This window comes from Hordeum vulgare, chromosome 6H (genome assembly GCF_904849725.1).
Source record: "Hordeum vulgare subsp. vulgare chromosome 6H, MorexV3_pseudomolecules_assembly, whole genome shotgun sequence".
Classification (NCBI taxonomy): Eukaryota; Viridiplantae; Streptophyta; class Magnoliopsida; order Poales; family Poaceae; genus Hordeum; species Hordeum vulgare.
In genome coordinates this window covers 29,656,516-29,674,397 of record NC_058523.1, presented here as the reverse complement: position 1 = coordinate 29,674,397, position 17,882 = coordinate 29,656,516, and the positions used below count along the sequence as shown (strand labels likewise).

Genomic DNA, 17,882 nt, shown 5'->3' with positions numbered 1-17,882 from the left:
GTAACACATGAAGTAAGATGACATGATGTAGAGGGATAAACTCAAGCAATATGATGAAAACCTCATCTTTTTATCCTCGATGGCAACAATATAATATGTGCCTCACTACCCCTAGTTTGTCACTCGGTGAGGAAACCGCAAGATTGAACCTAAAACTAAGCACTTCTCCCATTGCAAGAATTACAATCTAGTTGGCCAAACGAAACCAATAACTCGAAAAGACTTGCTAAGATATGAAATCATGCATATAAGAATTCAGAAGAGATTCAAATAATATTCATGGATAATATGAACATAAACTCACAATTCATCGGATCTCAAGAAACACACTGCAAAAGAGTATTACATCGGATATATCTCCATGAAGATTATGAAGAACATGGTATTGAATATCAAAGAGAGAAAAGAAGCCATCTAGCTACTAGCTATGGACCCGTAGGTTTGTGGTGAACTACTCACGCATCATCGGAGGGGCAATGGAGTTGATGTAGATGCCCTCCATGATCAATTCCCTCTCCGACAGATTACCGGAAAAGGCTCCCAGATTGGATCTCACTGGAACAGAGGCTCTCGGCGGCAGAAAAGTATTTTCGTGGCTCCCTTTTGCAATGGGGAACATTTGGGAATTTATAGGCCGAAGAATAGGGTTAGGAGACCTACAGGGGACCCACAAGCCAGGGGTCCACCTCCTTTGTGGGAAGGTGGACTACTTTGAAAGGACTCATCCTTTCCCTTCCTTTTATAAGTTCTTTGCCTTTTATCTCTTCTCCAAGCCGCATGGGTCCTTGAGAGAGGCTTTGGCCAACCCACCAGGGGTTGTTCCACCTCTTCTCGCAGCCCACAAGGCTCTTGGGTCGTCACACCCCTCCCTGTGGTCCCCCGGCACCCTCCCGGCACTCCTGGAACACTACCGATGAGCCCGAAACTTTTTCGGTGATCAAAATAGAAATTCCTATATATCGGTCTTTACCTCTGGACCATTCTGTAGCTCCTTGTGACGTCCAGGATCTCATCCGAGACTCCGAACAACCTTCGGTCACCAACACTTATAACTCAACTATACTGAAACGTCACCGAACCTTAAGTGTGCAGACCCTGCGGGTTCGAGAACTATAAAGACATGACCGAGACACTCTCCCGCCAATATCCAATAGTGGGACATGGACGTCCATATTGGATCCTACATATTTTACGAAGATCTTATCGGTTGAACCTCTATGTCAGGGATTCACACAATCCCGTATATCATTCCCTTTGTCCTTCGGTATGTTACTTGCCCGAGATTCGATCGTCGGTATCAACATACCTATTTCAATCTCATTACCAGCAAGTCTCTTTACTCGTTCTGTAATATAAGATCCCGTGGCTAACTCTTTAGTCACATTGCTTGCAAGGCTTGTTTGTGATGTTGTATTACCGAGTGGGCCCCGAGATACCTCTCCCGGAGTGACAAATCCCAGTCTTGATCCATGCTAACTCAACGGACATCTTCGGAGATACATGTAGTGCACCTTTATAGTCACCCAGTAACGTTGCGACGTTTGATACACGCAAGGCATTCCTCCGGTGTCAGTGAGTTACATGATCTCATGGTCATAGGAATGTATACTTGACATGTAGAAAACAATAGCAACAAAATGACACAATCATATGCTATGTTTATAGTTTGGGTCTTGTCTGTCACATCATTCTCCTAATGATGTGATCTCGTCATCAAGTGACAACACTTGTCTATGGCCAGAAAACCTTAACCATCCTTGATCAACGAGCTAGTCAACTAGAGGCTCACTTGGCTGATATGGATCCGCGTCAACAAACAAACAGAGCGTCGCGTCGCGCCCTCATGGAGCCGCGTAGGCTGATATGGATGCGCACGACCGGATTCTATCAGATCCATATATCCTTGGACAAGATCTTCGGTCGTAGTCCCGGAACACGTCGACGGCCAAATCAAGGAGGACCGACCATGCAGATTGGCGTCGTGATGCGACGAGATCACTAGGACCTCCACCACCTCTCTCCCTCCACCATGCCAACACCATCGCCGCCATGCTGAAGGACACCGGCCCACGCTACCCACAACCCGTGATGTCGGCTGAAGACGGACGCCAAATCGGGATGGATCCCAATCCGCCGTCATCCCCTCGCCTGCAGGATCCGCCACCTCGAAGCTGTTGTGCCCCATTGATCCCGAACAACGCCATCGTGGGGATCCACCGCCACACCACGGTGACCCTCGGTATGGCGGTGTCCCGGCCTAGCCTCGCCGCCCTTGGCGGAGGCCTTGCGCGAGGAGGCGAAACGCCCCGCCGCCGGCCAGGCTTTGCCCGGCCGCGTCCTTTGGCGACGGCGAGGGGGGGGGGGGGGGGGAGATGAGGGAGCTGGTGGCGACGTCTGGGGCGCCAGCCCCGTCGCCTACGGGAGCGACGTGGGAGGTTTCAGATGCGATCTGGAGTGAAGAGCCCGAGAAGCAGCTGAACCAAAAATAGAGTCATTAGTTGAAGGCCGGGGAGCCGTTTGCTCCTTCGTTCTAAACAAAGATCATCACATATATACAGTGGCGTTGTCGTCCCCGTCAGTCAGTCTTTTTAAGTTTGTGCTAATATATCTTACAAACGAAAAAGGGCGAGCAACAAAAACTCCTTCGAGAAGTCATTGGCCAAAGGAGTGAAGAAAACCAGAGGCTGGAATTAAGACCCTTCCATGCGTTGGAATGCCCTTTTCAACTTTCAAGGTCGTCCCCATGACCCAACCCGTGCGAGCCGTAGTGAGAAAGTGACTACTCGACCAGCAATAGCCAACATTAAGCTTGTACAGTAGTAAGTAAATTGATCTAGTCCCCTCCATGACCAATGACCCGTTCTCTTTCTCCGGCACCCGCCCTTAGGAGTCTGCTAGCCAAGTACGTGCCCCGTTGTTTCCTGCTCCTACTTACTTATATATAAACTCGTACGCGTAACGCAAGATCTTTGCACCACCTCGTCGCACGAAATTCTCAGCGCAATTTCATGCACGTCCTTGCACCGCACTCAGCCGGTCCTCCGTTTGCACCGCTACTCGCCGGCCGTCGTGAAGGCAAAGGCATCGCGACCCTGCACGGTGACCAGCTGGGAGGGATGGACGACGTGGTGTCGCAGATCGGCGAGGCTTTCCGGCTCGCCGGGGAGCTCATGGGCGACCTCCCGACGGCGACCCAGAACGACCCGGCCTACCTCGCCGCGCGCTGCTACGGCATTGCCCGCGCCTACAACACGGCCATCCGCATGCTGCAGCACTACGGCGCCGGCGCCGTGCCCGCACAGCGGCCGCTGGACCTCCTGCGCCCGCGCGGCACGGAGGAAGCTGCAGCCGGCGCCGCCAGCCAGGTTCTCGGGGAAGCCGCGACGACGACGCATCTGCAGGAGCCATTCCAGACGCCGGCCGTTGCGCGAGCGCCACCGCACGCGGTGGCGGACGTCGCGGGCACGTCCGGCGGCCCGGTGAGGAGGCTGGCGTCGTCGAGGTCCCCGCCGCCGGCGCAGCCACGCCAGGGCAGGAGGAGGTACGTGCGCGAGCTAGCACAGCACGTACGGTACCGTGCGTCGTCGGTCGTCGTTACGTTTTGGGGGGGTCAAGGGTTCAAACACGGGGACCTTTTACCACGTCATGGCTCGGAAGTTTTCGTAGTCCCGCGCAGCGAACGTTCTCTACGACGGCGACGTCGGGGCTGGTTTCTAGCCAAGTCGTGGGGAAGGTGCGTGCACACCGCACGAGGGTTTAAATTTACACGGCGACCCGGAGCATGCGGTTTTAGTCGTGTCGGGTGTATGGGGAGATTAATATAAGACTGCACTGGGTGAGGATCCATGACTTTGTTAGTCGTGTTGCTTATTCTTCGTGTGCTTGAACAGATTTCACGCGTCGGTCGAATATGTGCAGCCTCCCAGGGAGGTCACCGACGATAATACCATGTCGAGGTTAGGCCTTATACAATGCTAGGTGTTTAGAAAAATTAGCCGGTTTTCTGAAGTGTCATTGTCTATATTTATAGAAGAGATGCCTAATTAAGTGTTTATCTTGTACAAATAAATATCGATGTTAAAAAACCTGATTTATTTCTTCAAGCATCTTTTCTAAACACCTTGCATTGTACAATGGCTTAGAAAAAAGCCTGGGCAGCAGCAACTCAGCTTGGGAGCAGCGAGATGCAAGCTATCGCCACAGGTGACGGGAATAGACTGTTTGACTGACGTGAGGAGAAGAAAGACCATAGGGATATTGTGGGAAATTCGACTAATTTGATTTCTTTTATTCCAATATTAGATAGCCGACCCCGTAATTAATTGATAAAAGACATGCAAGAAATGTTAGTAACTCGTTCGAGTTTCCTAGACTACTAATTGGATGTCGCTAGACCTCAGTCGACTCAGATTTAATCAAATCTTAACCATATGACATAACATTCAAAAGAGAAAAATTTTAAATTTTTTAAAAGAATTTTAATATAAAATCTTACAGATATAGCATCGACCAAGATTTAACAAAGTCTCGTGGACTGAAACTTAGCAAGAGTAAATCAAATAATGTGTCTTTTAGGAGGGACAGCGGGCACAGGGAGACGATGCTGGTGCCGGCGCACCGTGTGGGCAACACCGAGATTCCACCGGACGACGGCTACACGTGGCGCAAGTACGGCCAGAAGGACATCCTCGGCTCCAGGTTCCCCAGGTAATCAAACGGCTACTTATCAACTTCCGTCTCTGCGGGGCCAAATTGACCGATTCAAATTTCAAATCAGTTTGCTACACAATTTTCCGTCTTCTCCACCCCAACGATTACGCTTGGGAGAGCAGCAATGGTGCATGTGCATGATTAGTCAGCAACCCCATTGTTTTTCAAAGAAGGCTGGACATTTCTTCCTTTCCTTATTTGTAAGAAAAATATGCAGTTTTTAGTCGTCTGAGACTAGACATTTCTGGTATTATGAATGCGGTTTTCAGCCCGTTTTTACATACTTAAACTTGCCCAACACTTGTGCAAACTATGTGCGTGTTAGGAAATTAACAAGCTTTGCATGGCATACATGACAATCTGAGCTCGTGATGACCAACAGGAGCTACTACCGTTGCACCCACAAGAACTACTACGGGTGCGACGCCAAGAAGAAGGTGCAGCGCCTGGACGACGACCCCTTCATGTACGAGGTCACGTACTGCGGCAGCCACAGCTGCCTCACCTCCACCACCCCTCTGCTCAACTTCCCCACCGCCACCGCCACCGCTACCAACTCTCCGACCGCCGCGACAGGCTCATCCGGCCTCGCCCGTGCAGACCAATTCATGGCACCGGCCGAGCAGGTGGCCGTGTCGACATCGATGCACCTCGGCGTCGGCTGGATGCCGGTAAGCTTCCAGGGAGTTGTGGCGGGGTCCGGCGCTGGCCGGGGAAGCGGCGCCGACATGCTGACCAACGTGTCCACCGCAGCGAGGGACACAGATTACCCGGCCCTGGACCTCGCCGACGTCATGTTCAACTCCGGCGGTGGTACGGGCATCGGCATGGACGGCATCTTCTCTTCTCATCATCGAAGTGATGGCTAGAAGGACGGCCATATGCAAGGGAGGCTCTGGATTATCCGTTGCTCATCGTTACCTTGATTTATGTACACATAGTTTTTTGTCCTAATGATTTATTTACGCATAGTTGTAGCCTGTGTTAGACTAATTAGATATTTTTGATGAAGTTTATTCAGATATAAAATTACTTTACAGCCGTGCTAGAAATATTGATCACATACACATATGAAAGGGAAACAATTCTTGTCGCTGCGCCGGACGAATCGTTCCATCGAACACCCACTGCGTGTTGGATCAAAATTGATCCAACATATCACGATGCATCTCAGGGAGTAAAGTTTATTTTAAACCTTAAAATTATAGGATTAGTCTGAATTGAACCTTGAACTATCAATCCCTGAAATTCATACCCTAACCTCACTGATCCCGGTCAATCCCGACCTTAGGTCCATGTAGACTTATTTAGGGGGCAGAAAAATAACAATTCAGGTTGGGATCACACTTTGCTCTTGCTGACTATGTGGGTCACAAACCAGCGAGCGTACACGGATGTGCCGCTCGCCGCGTCCTTGTGTCCAGCATCAGAGTACAATATTTGCACAAGAAAGCTCGAGCTTAGATTGATGCGCCCTGGCTCATATGTATGCGACCAAACCGGGAAGGGATCTCGCGCTGCGTTTGAACTTTGACGAAAGGGCAGCAACAGCAACCGGGGCAAGATGAAGATGGCACGACCAAAAGTGCCCCCGTTCCTTCGAAGCGTTTCCATCAGCTGCTGCTCTGCCGACGCTGTGCGCGCGCTGTCGTGGGTATAAGCCTGACAGTAGATGTGTAGGGTACGAAAAGGATGGGCAGAGCCTTAGCTACGGCGAGGTTGTATGAGTTCAGGCCCCTCTGCGGTGGAGGTAATAGCCCTACGTCTCAGTGCTCTGGGAGCTTGTTGTCGAGTGGAATATGGAATACAATGAGTTGCCAACCCCTCTACCAGCGGGGGAGGGTGGCTTATATAGAGTGTGTTGCCCTCCACAATGGTTCCGATACAGGGGTGAAGTAGTGGCGATTGAATGCGTACGTTACAGGTAACGTACGTCCTAAATGCTAATAAATGCACCTGGAAACATACGACCGTTTCCCTCCAGGGGGGTTACGATGTACCGAGTGGTATCCAGTCGGTTAGCTTGATATCCTCCGAATGCTAGTCTCCGACTGGATGATCGAGGACCTGTTACCGACTCGATGATGGAGACTCCTTAATTGAGTCGGAGCTGACTAAGGGCCTTGTCCTTTGTGAGGGGTAGTCCTTGGGTAGGACCTACAGGGCAGGCCTATGACCCTACCCTAGGACTATAACCCCATCATTAGTCCCCGAATGGATTGGGGTTGGAACGATGAAGCGATGCTTGAAGTTTGGATCCGACTGGAACGGACTTGGCTTGGGCGTTGCTTGCCTCGATCCATTTTATCTTTTCTGACCAACGATCCGAGTGGAAATCTCCGTGGAACAAACTGTCGGAAACCGAGTGCTCCCAGGGTATCTCTTGACGTGACCAGTCAACTGACAGTAGCGGATTTTCCGGGATCCTCAAATTCCGGTTTCCGCACGCTCGGCGGGGATGACGCCAGCGAGCTCGAGTAGCGCCTCACGCCTCGATCCTCGCGCCTTCAACTCCTGCACTGATATCGTCGCGGCCGGTCGGGGGATAAGGTTTCGGGGCCACCTGCCAGCAACCCAGTCGGAACCTTACTTAAATCCCGGCGGCAAGGGTTTTTCGTTACGCCCGCCGGATCTTTTGCCATTGCTTCGTGCTCCTCGCCTCCTCCAGCGCACCTAACCTCCCCACTCCTCCTCTCTCTCCACGAACTCGCAACTTCCGCCATGACCAAGGGTCAAACCAACAAGATGGAGGCGAGGAAGAAGAAGGAGAAGGCGGCGGCTCCTGCTCAGCGGCGGCAGCGGCCGTTGCCGGCGGGGTTGATTCAAGGCGACTTCCTCCCCTCCACGGTGACGGAGGGGGATCTGCTACAGCTGGTGGAGGACGGGATGATCGTCCACAAGTCTTGGAGGCTGCCGGCTAAGAATGAGGTCGAGCCGGCACCCCGGGAGGGGGAGCGCGTCTTGCTGCTCAGCCATGTCTACCGAGGTTTCTCCCTGTCCCCGCATCCTTTCTTTAAGGGCATCCTGAACCACTTCGGGGCACAGCTTCACCACTTTCCTCCGAATGCTATTGCCCATCTCTCTGCTTTCATCGTTATGTGCGAGTGTTTCCTCGACTGCCCCCCCATTGGGGGTTGTTCAAACATATATTCTCTGCTAGATCTCAGACTATCAAATGACTCAGCCAGTCGGATGATAAAACGCATCTTCTCCAACTCTGCGGAGGCTTAGGTTTCCAGAAAAAGAGTCGGAATAGTTATCCTGCTCTTCAGCTGAGCGAGTCGGTCAGGAACTGGCAGTCGACGTGGTTCTACTGCCAAGACGTTGCCTGTCTGAATGCCTCTTCTGGGTTACCCCCTTTTAGCCTAGGTCGTCCCGCTCCACCTAAGCAGCTCGCGCTCACGAAGGCGGAGAAGCTCGACATCCAGCCCCTGGTTGACGCACTCATAGACGTCGTCAGGAGGGGAGTCACTGGCATGGATTTGCTGGAGACTTTCCTTGGCCGGCGCATTGAACCACTGCAGGCTCGCGACCACGCCATGTGGAACTACTCGGGGACCGAGGACTCCACTCGGACTAACGTCTTGAGCGTGACCGAGGAGAAGGTGGCGTCGTGGGTGCTCCAAATCACAAGCGCCTGCGAGAACCCCAGGGGGTCTCGGCGAGTGAGGGCTTTTAGTGCGGACAATCCTCCTCCGAATCGGGTGAGTACCATGTGCCGAGTGCACGTATCCGTTTTAGTTTCATTGCTTTCTTGAATCTCTGCCTGTCGCTTGATGTCGCCGACTGTTTTTCACGCAGAAGTGGACCAACTGGTTTTCTCCTGTCTCAAACGGGAACCCGGACGAGGAGGAGGAAGAAGGCAGCCAAGAGGGCAGCGTGGAGAGCGCTGAGTATGTCTCCGACAACGGGGAGTCGGAGGAAGAGACTAGCGAGGAAGAGGAGGAAGACGAGGAGCAGGACTCGCCGCCCCCGCAATTAGAGCATCGGACCAAGCGCCGACACGAGCCTGCCGTTCCCTCGGTCCCTCCGGCATCTTCGAGTGCTCCGCCCACTACCCGAGTGGTCCCGAGTGCTCGGAGCACCAAGAGGGCCAGGGATGCTGCCGCTGAGCTTGCGGGTCAGTCTTCCAAGGCGGCCAAACCGAGTGGGTCCAAGCCTCGGAAGGCTCTGCCGCGGATGAAGGTTGCTGTCCCCGTCACCTCCACGTACGTGTATCGATCTTCTAATTTCTTCTGATATCCGAGTGAACTCCTGTTTATTGGTCGAATGGATTTCGCTCGACAGAGTCGCTACTTCTGCCACCTCTCCGGCGCGCCAGGAGGATGACCCCATGGACACGGACAACGTCGTCTCGTCCCAGCCAGGTGCGTTGTAGTGACTCCGAGTGCTTTATACTATCGCGTCTCGAATTCTATCATAGGTTCCGCTTCTTTCTTTTTCTGAGATCTTGCGCCGTTCGGTCTATCAGGGGCGATTTGCGTGGACGAGGGTGACCAGGGGAGAGCTGAACAAGCTGCGTAGCCTGTTCCTGAGGCTGCTCCGCCTGTTGCTGCTCTCGCCGCCGATGTGCTGCCGACTGAGGCGCTGCCGCCGACTGAACCGGCGCTGGTGGTTGAAGAGCTGACTGGAGCGGACCTTCGGATGCCTCAGGAACTTCCGATGATGCCAGGCTCGTCGAATGTCGAGTTCAACATCCAGCGTCTCCCGGAGGAGCAGGTGGGAGCGGCCAAGGGAGCCATGGTGCAGGCGGAGCTGATGACTGGAGAAGCCAAGAGGGCCTACGACTCCGTCGCATCCTTGTACCAGCGGAGCTTGGAGCTGCGGGATGATATCCGAGTAAGTGGGCTAGTAAGTATTTACTTTTCTCTTGTAACCCGCTGGGTGTTCTTGGATATAGCATCTATTGTTTGCAATGGGTTCACTCTGAGTGAACCCAGTGGGTGTAGTCCCCGAGACTTCTGCGGAGTGCTTGCACCGACAGTTGTCTTTATACATATTGTCTTTGCTTTTTCAGGTCTGTAAATAATATGACCGATTGAGAGCAGTTGTGGCACTCGGAGTGCACTTACTGTAAGAGTCCCCCAGAGTAATTTGTACTCAGGTCGGGTAGTATTGGCCTCGTAGGCGTAGGTGGTAACATGCATCTCAATAGGGCGGGCCTGCTTGAGTTGCATGCCAGTGGGGTCACTCTCAGTGAACCCACTGGGTGTAGTCCCCGAGACCGCTGTCGACTGCTTGCGTCGGCAGGGGTCTGAAGAACTTAGACTTTTATTGTTGAATTATCTGATTGTCTCTTGGTGCTGGCTGACAGAAAACTTGTGAGATGGGTACCGCATATGAGACTCTGAGGGCGGAGAAGATTCAGTTTGCTGGTGAGCGGGATGTGGCACTGCTTGCAATGGATGGTATGAAGGTGGTTCTGGCGGAGCAAGAGAAATCGTTGGAGGAGGCTCGTGAAGCGAACAGAGTGCTGACTGAGGAAGTTGAGAAGATGGGGAAGCAAAGGACTGCTCTGATGGGACAAATGAACGTGTTGAACAAACGATGCAAAGCGCAGGAGAAATATGTCAGCGACTGGGCTCGACAGATGATGACGCGGTTGGCTGGTAAGTCCTGCTTTTTTCCAAGTGCTTGTGTTAAGCGCGTCACACTCGGCGCTTATTGTTTGCTTGTCCTGTTGTCGCAGATTTTTGCTTTGACGCTGAAGCTGAAGCAGCTGATGTGGAGCGGTCGATTCTCGAGAACGTTCCACTCGACGAGGATGCCAACCAAGATCTGCTCCGAGCGCACATCCGCGTGGGCAAGGTTGGTCCTTTCATCGGTCGACTGAGAGAAGTCGTCGGCCGAATCGACAAGGAGCTTTGGCCAGAAGATGAGTCGCCGCAGGAGATGGAGAACCTGATGGCTCGACTGGAGGAGATTCCGAACCGAGTGCAGTCGTGGAAGAAATCTGCAGCTCGTTGTGGTGCAGATGTTGCTTTGTCCCTGGTCCGAGTCCATTGCAAGGAGGTGCGCGAGGAGAAGCTGAAGACATTGAAGGTGGCCAACACGAAGAAACTTCGATTCGAAGACTTCATGGAAACTTTCCTTGAGAGTGCTACCCGCATCGCCGACGGTATTGATCTGGACACGTTCGTAGAGCCCTCCAGTTCCGGCGCCGATCCAAACGACGCGTAAGAAAACATTATCCTCGGTATGCCGAGTGTCGCTTTGTAAGAAACTTTGGCCACTGCTGTTGGCCGTTACATTCTCGTTTCGTTGTGGGTAAGCTTGATCCACACCGAGGCACTATCTTTGGTTGAACTTTGAATCGAATCTTTTGCTCTTCTGTTGCAATTTTGACTCGAGTTTTTGTTTGGCATTTCTTGGTGAAGCCAAAGGCAAACATTCGGAACATGTCAGTTGTCTTGACATATTCATGAGCCTCAATGAGGGTCTGCAGCTCATGAAGTTGTCAGTTGATTACCCGAGTGTACCTGTAGGATACAGTCGAAGGCATGTGGGTTCTTAGGCGATTCTGCATCGCATCTAAGTCCTCGAGTGTGGTGTTAAGTGCACACTCGAAGAAAGTTAATACTTAGGCAATTTGTGATCGCAGCTAAGTCCCCGAGTGTGACATTAAGTGCACACTCGGAAAAAGTTCATACTTAGGCGATTCTGGATCGCAGCTAAGTCCCCGAGTGTGACATTAAGTGCACACTCGGAGAAAATTCATACTTAGGCGATTCTGGATCGCAGCTAAGTCCCCGAGTGTGACGTTAAGTGCACACTCGGAGAAAATTCATACTTAGGCGATTCTGGATCGCAGCTAAGTCCCCGAGTGTGACGTTAAGTGCACACTCGGAGAAAATTCATACTTAGGGGATTCTGGATCGCAGCTAAGTCCCCGAGTGTGACGTTAAGTGCACACTTGGAGAAAGTCCATACTTAGGCGATTCTGGATCGCAGCTAAGTCTCCGAGTGTGACGTTAAGTGCACACTCGGAGAAAATTCATACTTAGGCGATTCTGGATCGCAGCTAAGTCCCCGAGTGTGACGTTAAGTGCACACTCGGAGAAAATTCATACTTAGGCGATTCTGGATCGCAGCTAAGTCCCCGAGTGTGACGTTAAGTGCACACTCGGAGAATATTCATACTTAGATGATTCTGGATCGCAGCTAAGTCCCCGAGTGTGACGTTAAGTGCACACTTCGGAGAAAGTTCATACTTAGGCGATTCTGGATCGCAGCTAAGCCCCCCGAGTGTGACGTTAAGTGCATACTCGGAGAAAGGTAATACTTAGGCGATTCTGGATCGCAGCTAAGCCCCCGAATGTGACGTTGAGTGCACACTCGGAGAAAGTTAATACTTAGGCGATTCTGGATCGCAGCTAAGTTTTTTTTTTGAGACCGGAGTCTGCGACCGTGGAAGAACTTTGAACCTGCAAAAAACTCAATCTGCTTTATATTATTTCACCAATACTTGTTCTTTACACTGCTTCAGTCGACGATCACGTGTAGAAGCGCTTCAGGAGGTCTCCGTTCCATGCACGCGGCTCGTCTGTCTCCCTCTCGATGTTGTAGAGTCTGTATGCTCCGTTGTTCAGCACCTTGGAGATGATGAAGGGTCCTTCCCAGGCCGGAGCCAACTTATGAGGTCTTTGCTGATCCACTCGGAGCACCAGGTCGCCTGCTTGGAACGTGCGACTTCTGACATGGCGTGCATGAAAACGCCGCAGATTTTGTTGATAAATGGTTGAGCGAGTCAGTGCCATCTCGCGCTCCTCCTCCAGAAGGTCCACTCCATCTTGCCTTGCTTGTTCAGCTTTAGCTTCGGAGAAGAGTTCGACTCGTGGCGCATTGTGAAGCAAGTCACTCGGAAGGACTGCTTCTGCTCCATAAACGAGGAAGAACGATGATCGCCCTGTAGATCTGTTCGGGGTTGTGCGGAGATCCCAAAGTACTGAAGGTAACTCGGTGACCCATGCGCCAGCGGCGTGTCCCACCTCTCGCAGGAGTCGGGGCTTCAAACCTTGAAGAATAAGCCCATTCGCCCGCTCTGCTTGTCCATTGGATTGAGGATGTGCTACGGAAGCAAAATCCACTCGGATACCTTGGCTTGCACAGAAACCTTTGAATCTGTCCGAGTAAAAGTTTGTCCCGTTGTCCGTGATTATGCTGTGAGGTACACCGGATCTGGAGATGATGTCCCTGATAAACTTGACGGCTGTTGAGGCGTCGAGTTTCTTGATGGGCTTGGCTTCGATCCATTTCGTGAACTTGTCGACTCCTACCAACAAATGTGTGTATCCCCCTTGGCCTGTCTTGAATGGTCCGACTGTATCTAATCCCCAAACTGCAAACGGCCACACAAGAGGGATTGTCTTCAACGCAGATGTCGGCTTGTGGGACTTGTTGGAGTAGAACTGACAGCCCTCACATCGGTCGACCATATCTTTAGCCATCCCGTTTGCCTGCAACCAGAAAAAACCAGCCCTGAATGCCTTGGCGATGATTGCTCTCGAAGAGACGTGATGACCGCAGGTTCCCGAGTGAATATCTTCCAGGATCAGCTGCCCCTCCTCTGGGGAGATGCATCGTTGGAGAACGCCTGAAACGCTCTCCTTGTACAATTGGCCATCAATGACAGTGAATGACTTCGATCTGCGGACTATCTGCCTGGCCTGGACTTCATCTTCTGGTAGTTCTTGTCTCAGGATATAAGCAATGATCGGCACAGTCCAATCGGGGATGACAGTAAGAATCTCCATGACCAGATCAACCACAGCAGGTACATCGACTTCAGTCGGATCTGTTGAACTCTTTGGTTGTACTGGTTCTTCTGTAAAAGGATCTTCTTTGACTGAAGGGAGGTGAAGGTGCTCGAGGCAGACGTCACTCGGGACTGGTCTCCGAGTGGATCCGAGTTTTGCCAACTCATCCGCTGCTTGGTTCTTCAGTCTCGGAACATGGTGAAGTTCTAGACCTTCAAACTTCTCAAGCTTCCTCACTGCATTGCAGTATGTGGTCATGGTGGGGTTCCTGACGTCCCACTCTTTCATCACTTGATTGACCACCAAATCCGAATCGCCGTAGACCATCAGGCGACGGACGCCGAGTGAGATGGCCATACGCAACCCGTAGAGGAGAGCTTCATACCCTGCCTCGTTGTTGGAGGAATCGAAGTGTATATGTAGCACGTACTTGAGCTTGTCGCCCTTTGGTGATATGATCACAACGCCAGCGCCGGAGCCATTCAACATCTTGGACCCATCGAAGAACATTGTCCAATGGGCCGAGCAGATGTGGGTCGGTTGCTGTTGTTTTACCCATTCTGCTATGAAGTCAGCCAGAGCTTGAGACTTAATAGCTTTCTTGGCCTCGAACTTGATATCGCAGTACAACATCTCCATTGCCCATTTCGCCACTCAGCCTGACGCATCTCGATTGTGGAGAATTTCCGACAACGGAGCATCAGAATCGACAGATACCGAATGGTCTTGGAAATAATGAGCCACCTTCTTCGAAGTCATGTAAATCCCGTAGATAAGTTTTTGATAGTGGGGATACCTCTGCTTGGAAGGAGTCAGGACCTCGGAGATGTAGTACACTGGCCGCTGAATTTTGTATGCTTTGCCTTCTTCTTCTCGTTCGACTGTAAGAACAGTACTGACGACTTGATTTGTAGCCGCGATATACAAAAGAAGGGGCTCTTTACTGAGCGGAGCAGTAAGAACCGGCTGGGTGGAAAGTAGGACTTTGAGGTCGTCGAATGCGACTTGGGCTTCGTCTGTCCACTCGAAAGTATCTGATTTCTTCATGAGTCGGTACAAAGGAAGTGCTTTCTTGCCGAGTCGACTGATGAACCTGCTCAAAGCCGCTAGGCAACCTGTGAGCCGTTGAACATCGTGTATTCTGACCGGTCTCTCCATTCGGACGATGGTCCCGATCTTTTCGGGGTTGACATCGATCCCTCGTTCGGAAACGAAGAAACCGAGTAACTTTCTGCTGGGAACACCAAATGAACATTTGGTGGGGTTGAGCTTGATATCGTACCTACGAAGGTTGGCGAATGTTTCTGCCAAGTCAGTCAGCAGGTCGGAACCTTTGCGTGACTTGACTATGATATCATCCATATACGCCTCCACATTCCGACCGATCTGGTCGAGGAGACATTTTTGGATCATGCGCATAAAGGTAGCTCCTGCATTCTTCAAAACGAATGGCATAGTGATGTAGCATAAGCACCCGAATGGGATGATGAAGGCTGTTTTTAACTCATCGGGACCATACAGACGGATGTGATGATAGCCCGAGTAGGCATCAAGAAACGACAGACGCTCGCAACCCGCAGTCGAATCGACAATTTGATCTATGCGGGGGAGCGGGAAATGGTCTTTTGGGCAGACCTTATTGAGATGCTTGAAGTCGATGCACATTCGGAGCGACTTGTCCTTCTTGGGCACCATGACAACATTGGCGAGCCACTCGGAGTGGTGAACCTCGCGAATGAAGTTGGCTGCCAGCAGCTTGGCCACCTCTTCCCCGATTGCCTTCCTATTGTGCGCGGCGGACCGGCGCAGGCGCTCTCGGACGGGCCGAGCGGTGGAATCCACGTGCAGTCGGTGCTCAGCCAACTCCCTGGGTACACCTGGCATGTCAGAGGGTTTCCATGCGAAGATGTCCCAGTTCTCACGAAGGAATTGGGTGAGCTCGGCTTCCTATTTAGGATCGAGGGTGGTGGAGATGTTCGTCGGGGCAACAGTGTCGTCCGTCGGGTGAATGCTGACCTTCTTCGTCTCTCCCACCGACTGGAATGCGGATTCAGAAGCTGGCTTCTTTGAGCGCATCAGGTCGGCGTGGTCGACTGTTTTCTTGTACTCGTCGAGCTCGAGGACGGCCATCTGCTGGTCGGCGATTCTTGATCCCTGCTGCAGGCACTCTTCGGCTCGCTGTCGATTTCCCGTGATGGTGATCACACCCTTCGGGCCTGGCATCTTCAGCTTCAGGTATACGTAACATGGACGGGCCATGAAACGCGCATACGCTGGGCGACCCAGAATTGCGTGATAAGCGCTCTGGAAGTCGACCACTTTGAACGTCAACTTTTCCTTGCGGAAGTTCTTGTCGGAGTCGAAAACGACGTCCAATGCGATCTGGCCGAGTGACTTGGCCTTCCGTCCAGGGACGACTCCATGGAACTGCATGCTGCTCTCGCTGAGTTTGGACATCGGGATGCCCATCCCCTTGAGTGTGTCGGCGTACATGATGTTCAAGCCGCTGCCGTCATCCATGAGGACTTTGCGCAGTCGGACTCCTTCCACCACCGGGTCGACGACCAGAGCCTGTCTCCCCGGGGTGGGTACATGTGCCGGATGATCCGACTGGTCGAAGGTGATCGCAGTCTGAGACCATTTGAGGAACTTGGGGTTGGTAGGGGTGGCCATGTTCACCTCTCTGTTTACCAGCTTCAGTCGACTCTTGCTCTCGACGTCAGCAAAAATCATCAGGGTTGCATGGACTTGGGGGAACGGATCCTCCTTATCCTCCTCATCCTGTTCATGGTCCTTCTCACTCGGTTGCCCTTCGCTGAACCCCTGGATCAGGAGGCGACACTGTCGAGTGGTATGCTTCGCATATATGGGGTTGCCCTCTTCATCCATCTTCGTATGAACCGGACATGGCTGGTCCAGGATGGGGTTATTGAACTGCTTCTTCTTGGGGGTGAACTGAGCCTTCCCTTTGCCCTTGAACTTGGCATTGGTTACGGCTGCAGCTTCTGCTTGCGGAGCAGTCGGAGCTTTCTGCTTCTGCTTCCGAGTGTTGCCCCCATCTCCATCAGCGACTGTTTTGTGCTTGCCGCTTCAGATGCGGTCCTCTTCTTCGCCATTAGCATAGCGCGTCGCTATTTCCATCATCTTGCTCATGGAGATATCGCCTGTTCGGCCGAACTTTAGGTACAGATCCCTGTACCGCACGCCTGCCTTGAAGGCGCAGACTGCTTGATGCTCGGTGACGTTCTCCACCGTGTGGTAGAGAGTCGTCCAACGCTGGATGAAGTCGCGCACGGGCTCATTTTGCTTCTGGACGCAGTGCTGGAGCTCCACGAGGCCAGCAGGGCGTTTGCACGTCCCCTCGAAGGTCTTGATGAACACTCGGGCAAGATCTGCCCAACTGTAGATGCTTGAGGGGGCCAACTGATTCAGCCACGCTCGCGCCGAGCCGTCGAGCATCAGAGGGAGGTGCTTCATGGCGACATGGTCGTCCCCTCCTCCGATCTGGACCGCCACTCGGTAGTCATCTAGCCACGTTTCCGGCTTGGACTCTCCTGTAAACTTGCTGATTCCCGTCGCCAATCGGAAGTTGGGCGGGATGTCAGCCGAGCGGATGGCTCGACTAAAACACTCGGGACCAGACACGATGGTCCTGCTTCCACTTGGGCGGTCCATATCGTGACCATCGCGGTGGGCTCGGCCCCTGTCGACCCTTCGTTGGGCGATACGCCCTCTTGCGTCAGGCCTCGGGTCGTAAGTGTCACCGACTGAACGCCGATCATCATGATGTCGGGGCCCGTAGGGCCCACCCCGCGGAGGGGTGCGTAAACGGCGGCAATCTTCGTGATTTATGGAACGGCTGCCTCCTCTGTGCCGCTGATGGGAACCAGGGCTGTGAACCGACCGATGCGTATTCGCATGAACGGAACTATTATGGATCCTGTTATGCGACTGGGAGACTGCCGAATTCTGCTGTTGCGCCGTGTGCAACAGGGCTCGGATCTGCTCGATTCCCCTACCAGCCTGTGAATCAGTCGGCTCGAGGGAATCGGCTATCTTGGCAGCTGCAGCCAAGTTGAGGAGGGGCGTGCGGAACAACTCCACGTTGCTCCGCCGAGTGTGTCGACTGGCGGAACGGCGAGGCGGACGACGTGCGCCGGACGTTTCGCCGATCTCGTGCTCGTTCCGGCCAACTTGACGGGGATCTTCATGGGAGTTGGCCATGTGTACTTCTACTGTAGGCCCGCGACCCGCATACTCGGAAGGAAACTCAGTCGGAACCGAGTCCGAGCGCTGAGACCGCGGGGCAACCAAAACGGACTCTAGAACCGCCACTTGTGAAGACGCGTTCTGGCGCGCCTGGGCGTGTTGCACCCAACGCTGGAGCCGCGGACGGCGAGACCGCTTGCTGCGGCG

The 17,882-nt window shown here is 52.8% G+C and overlaps 1 protein-coding gene across 1 annotated transcript; it reads left to right on the top strand.

Annotated features, from left to right (window-relative positions):
- Positions 1–2,748: 2,748 nt before the first annotated feature.
- On the top strand, positions 2,749–5,751 carry LOC123404622 (WRKY transcription factor SUSIBA2-like). Its single transcript, XM_045098563.1, has 3 exons — positions 2,749–3,541; positions 4,576–4,707; positions 5,093–5,751. Exons 1-3 carry the CDS (start codon positions 3,009–3,011, stop codon positions 5,577–5,579), a joined length of 1,152 nt encoding a protein of 383 aa, XP_044954498.1. The 5' UTR covers positions 2,749–3,008; the 3' UTR covers positions 5,580–5,751.
- Positions 5,752–17,882: the final 12,131 nt, after the last annotated feature.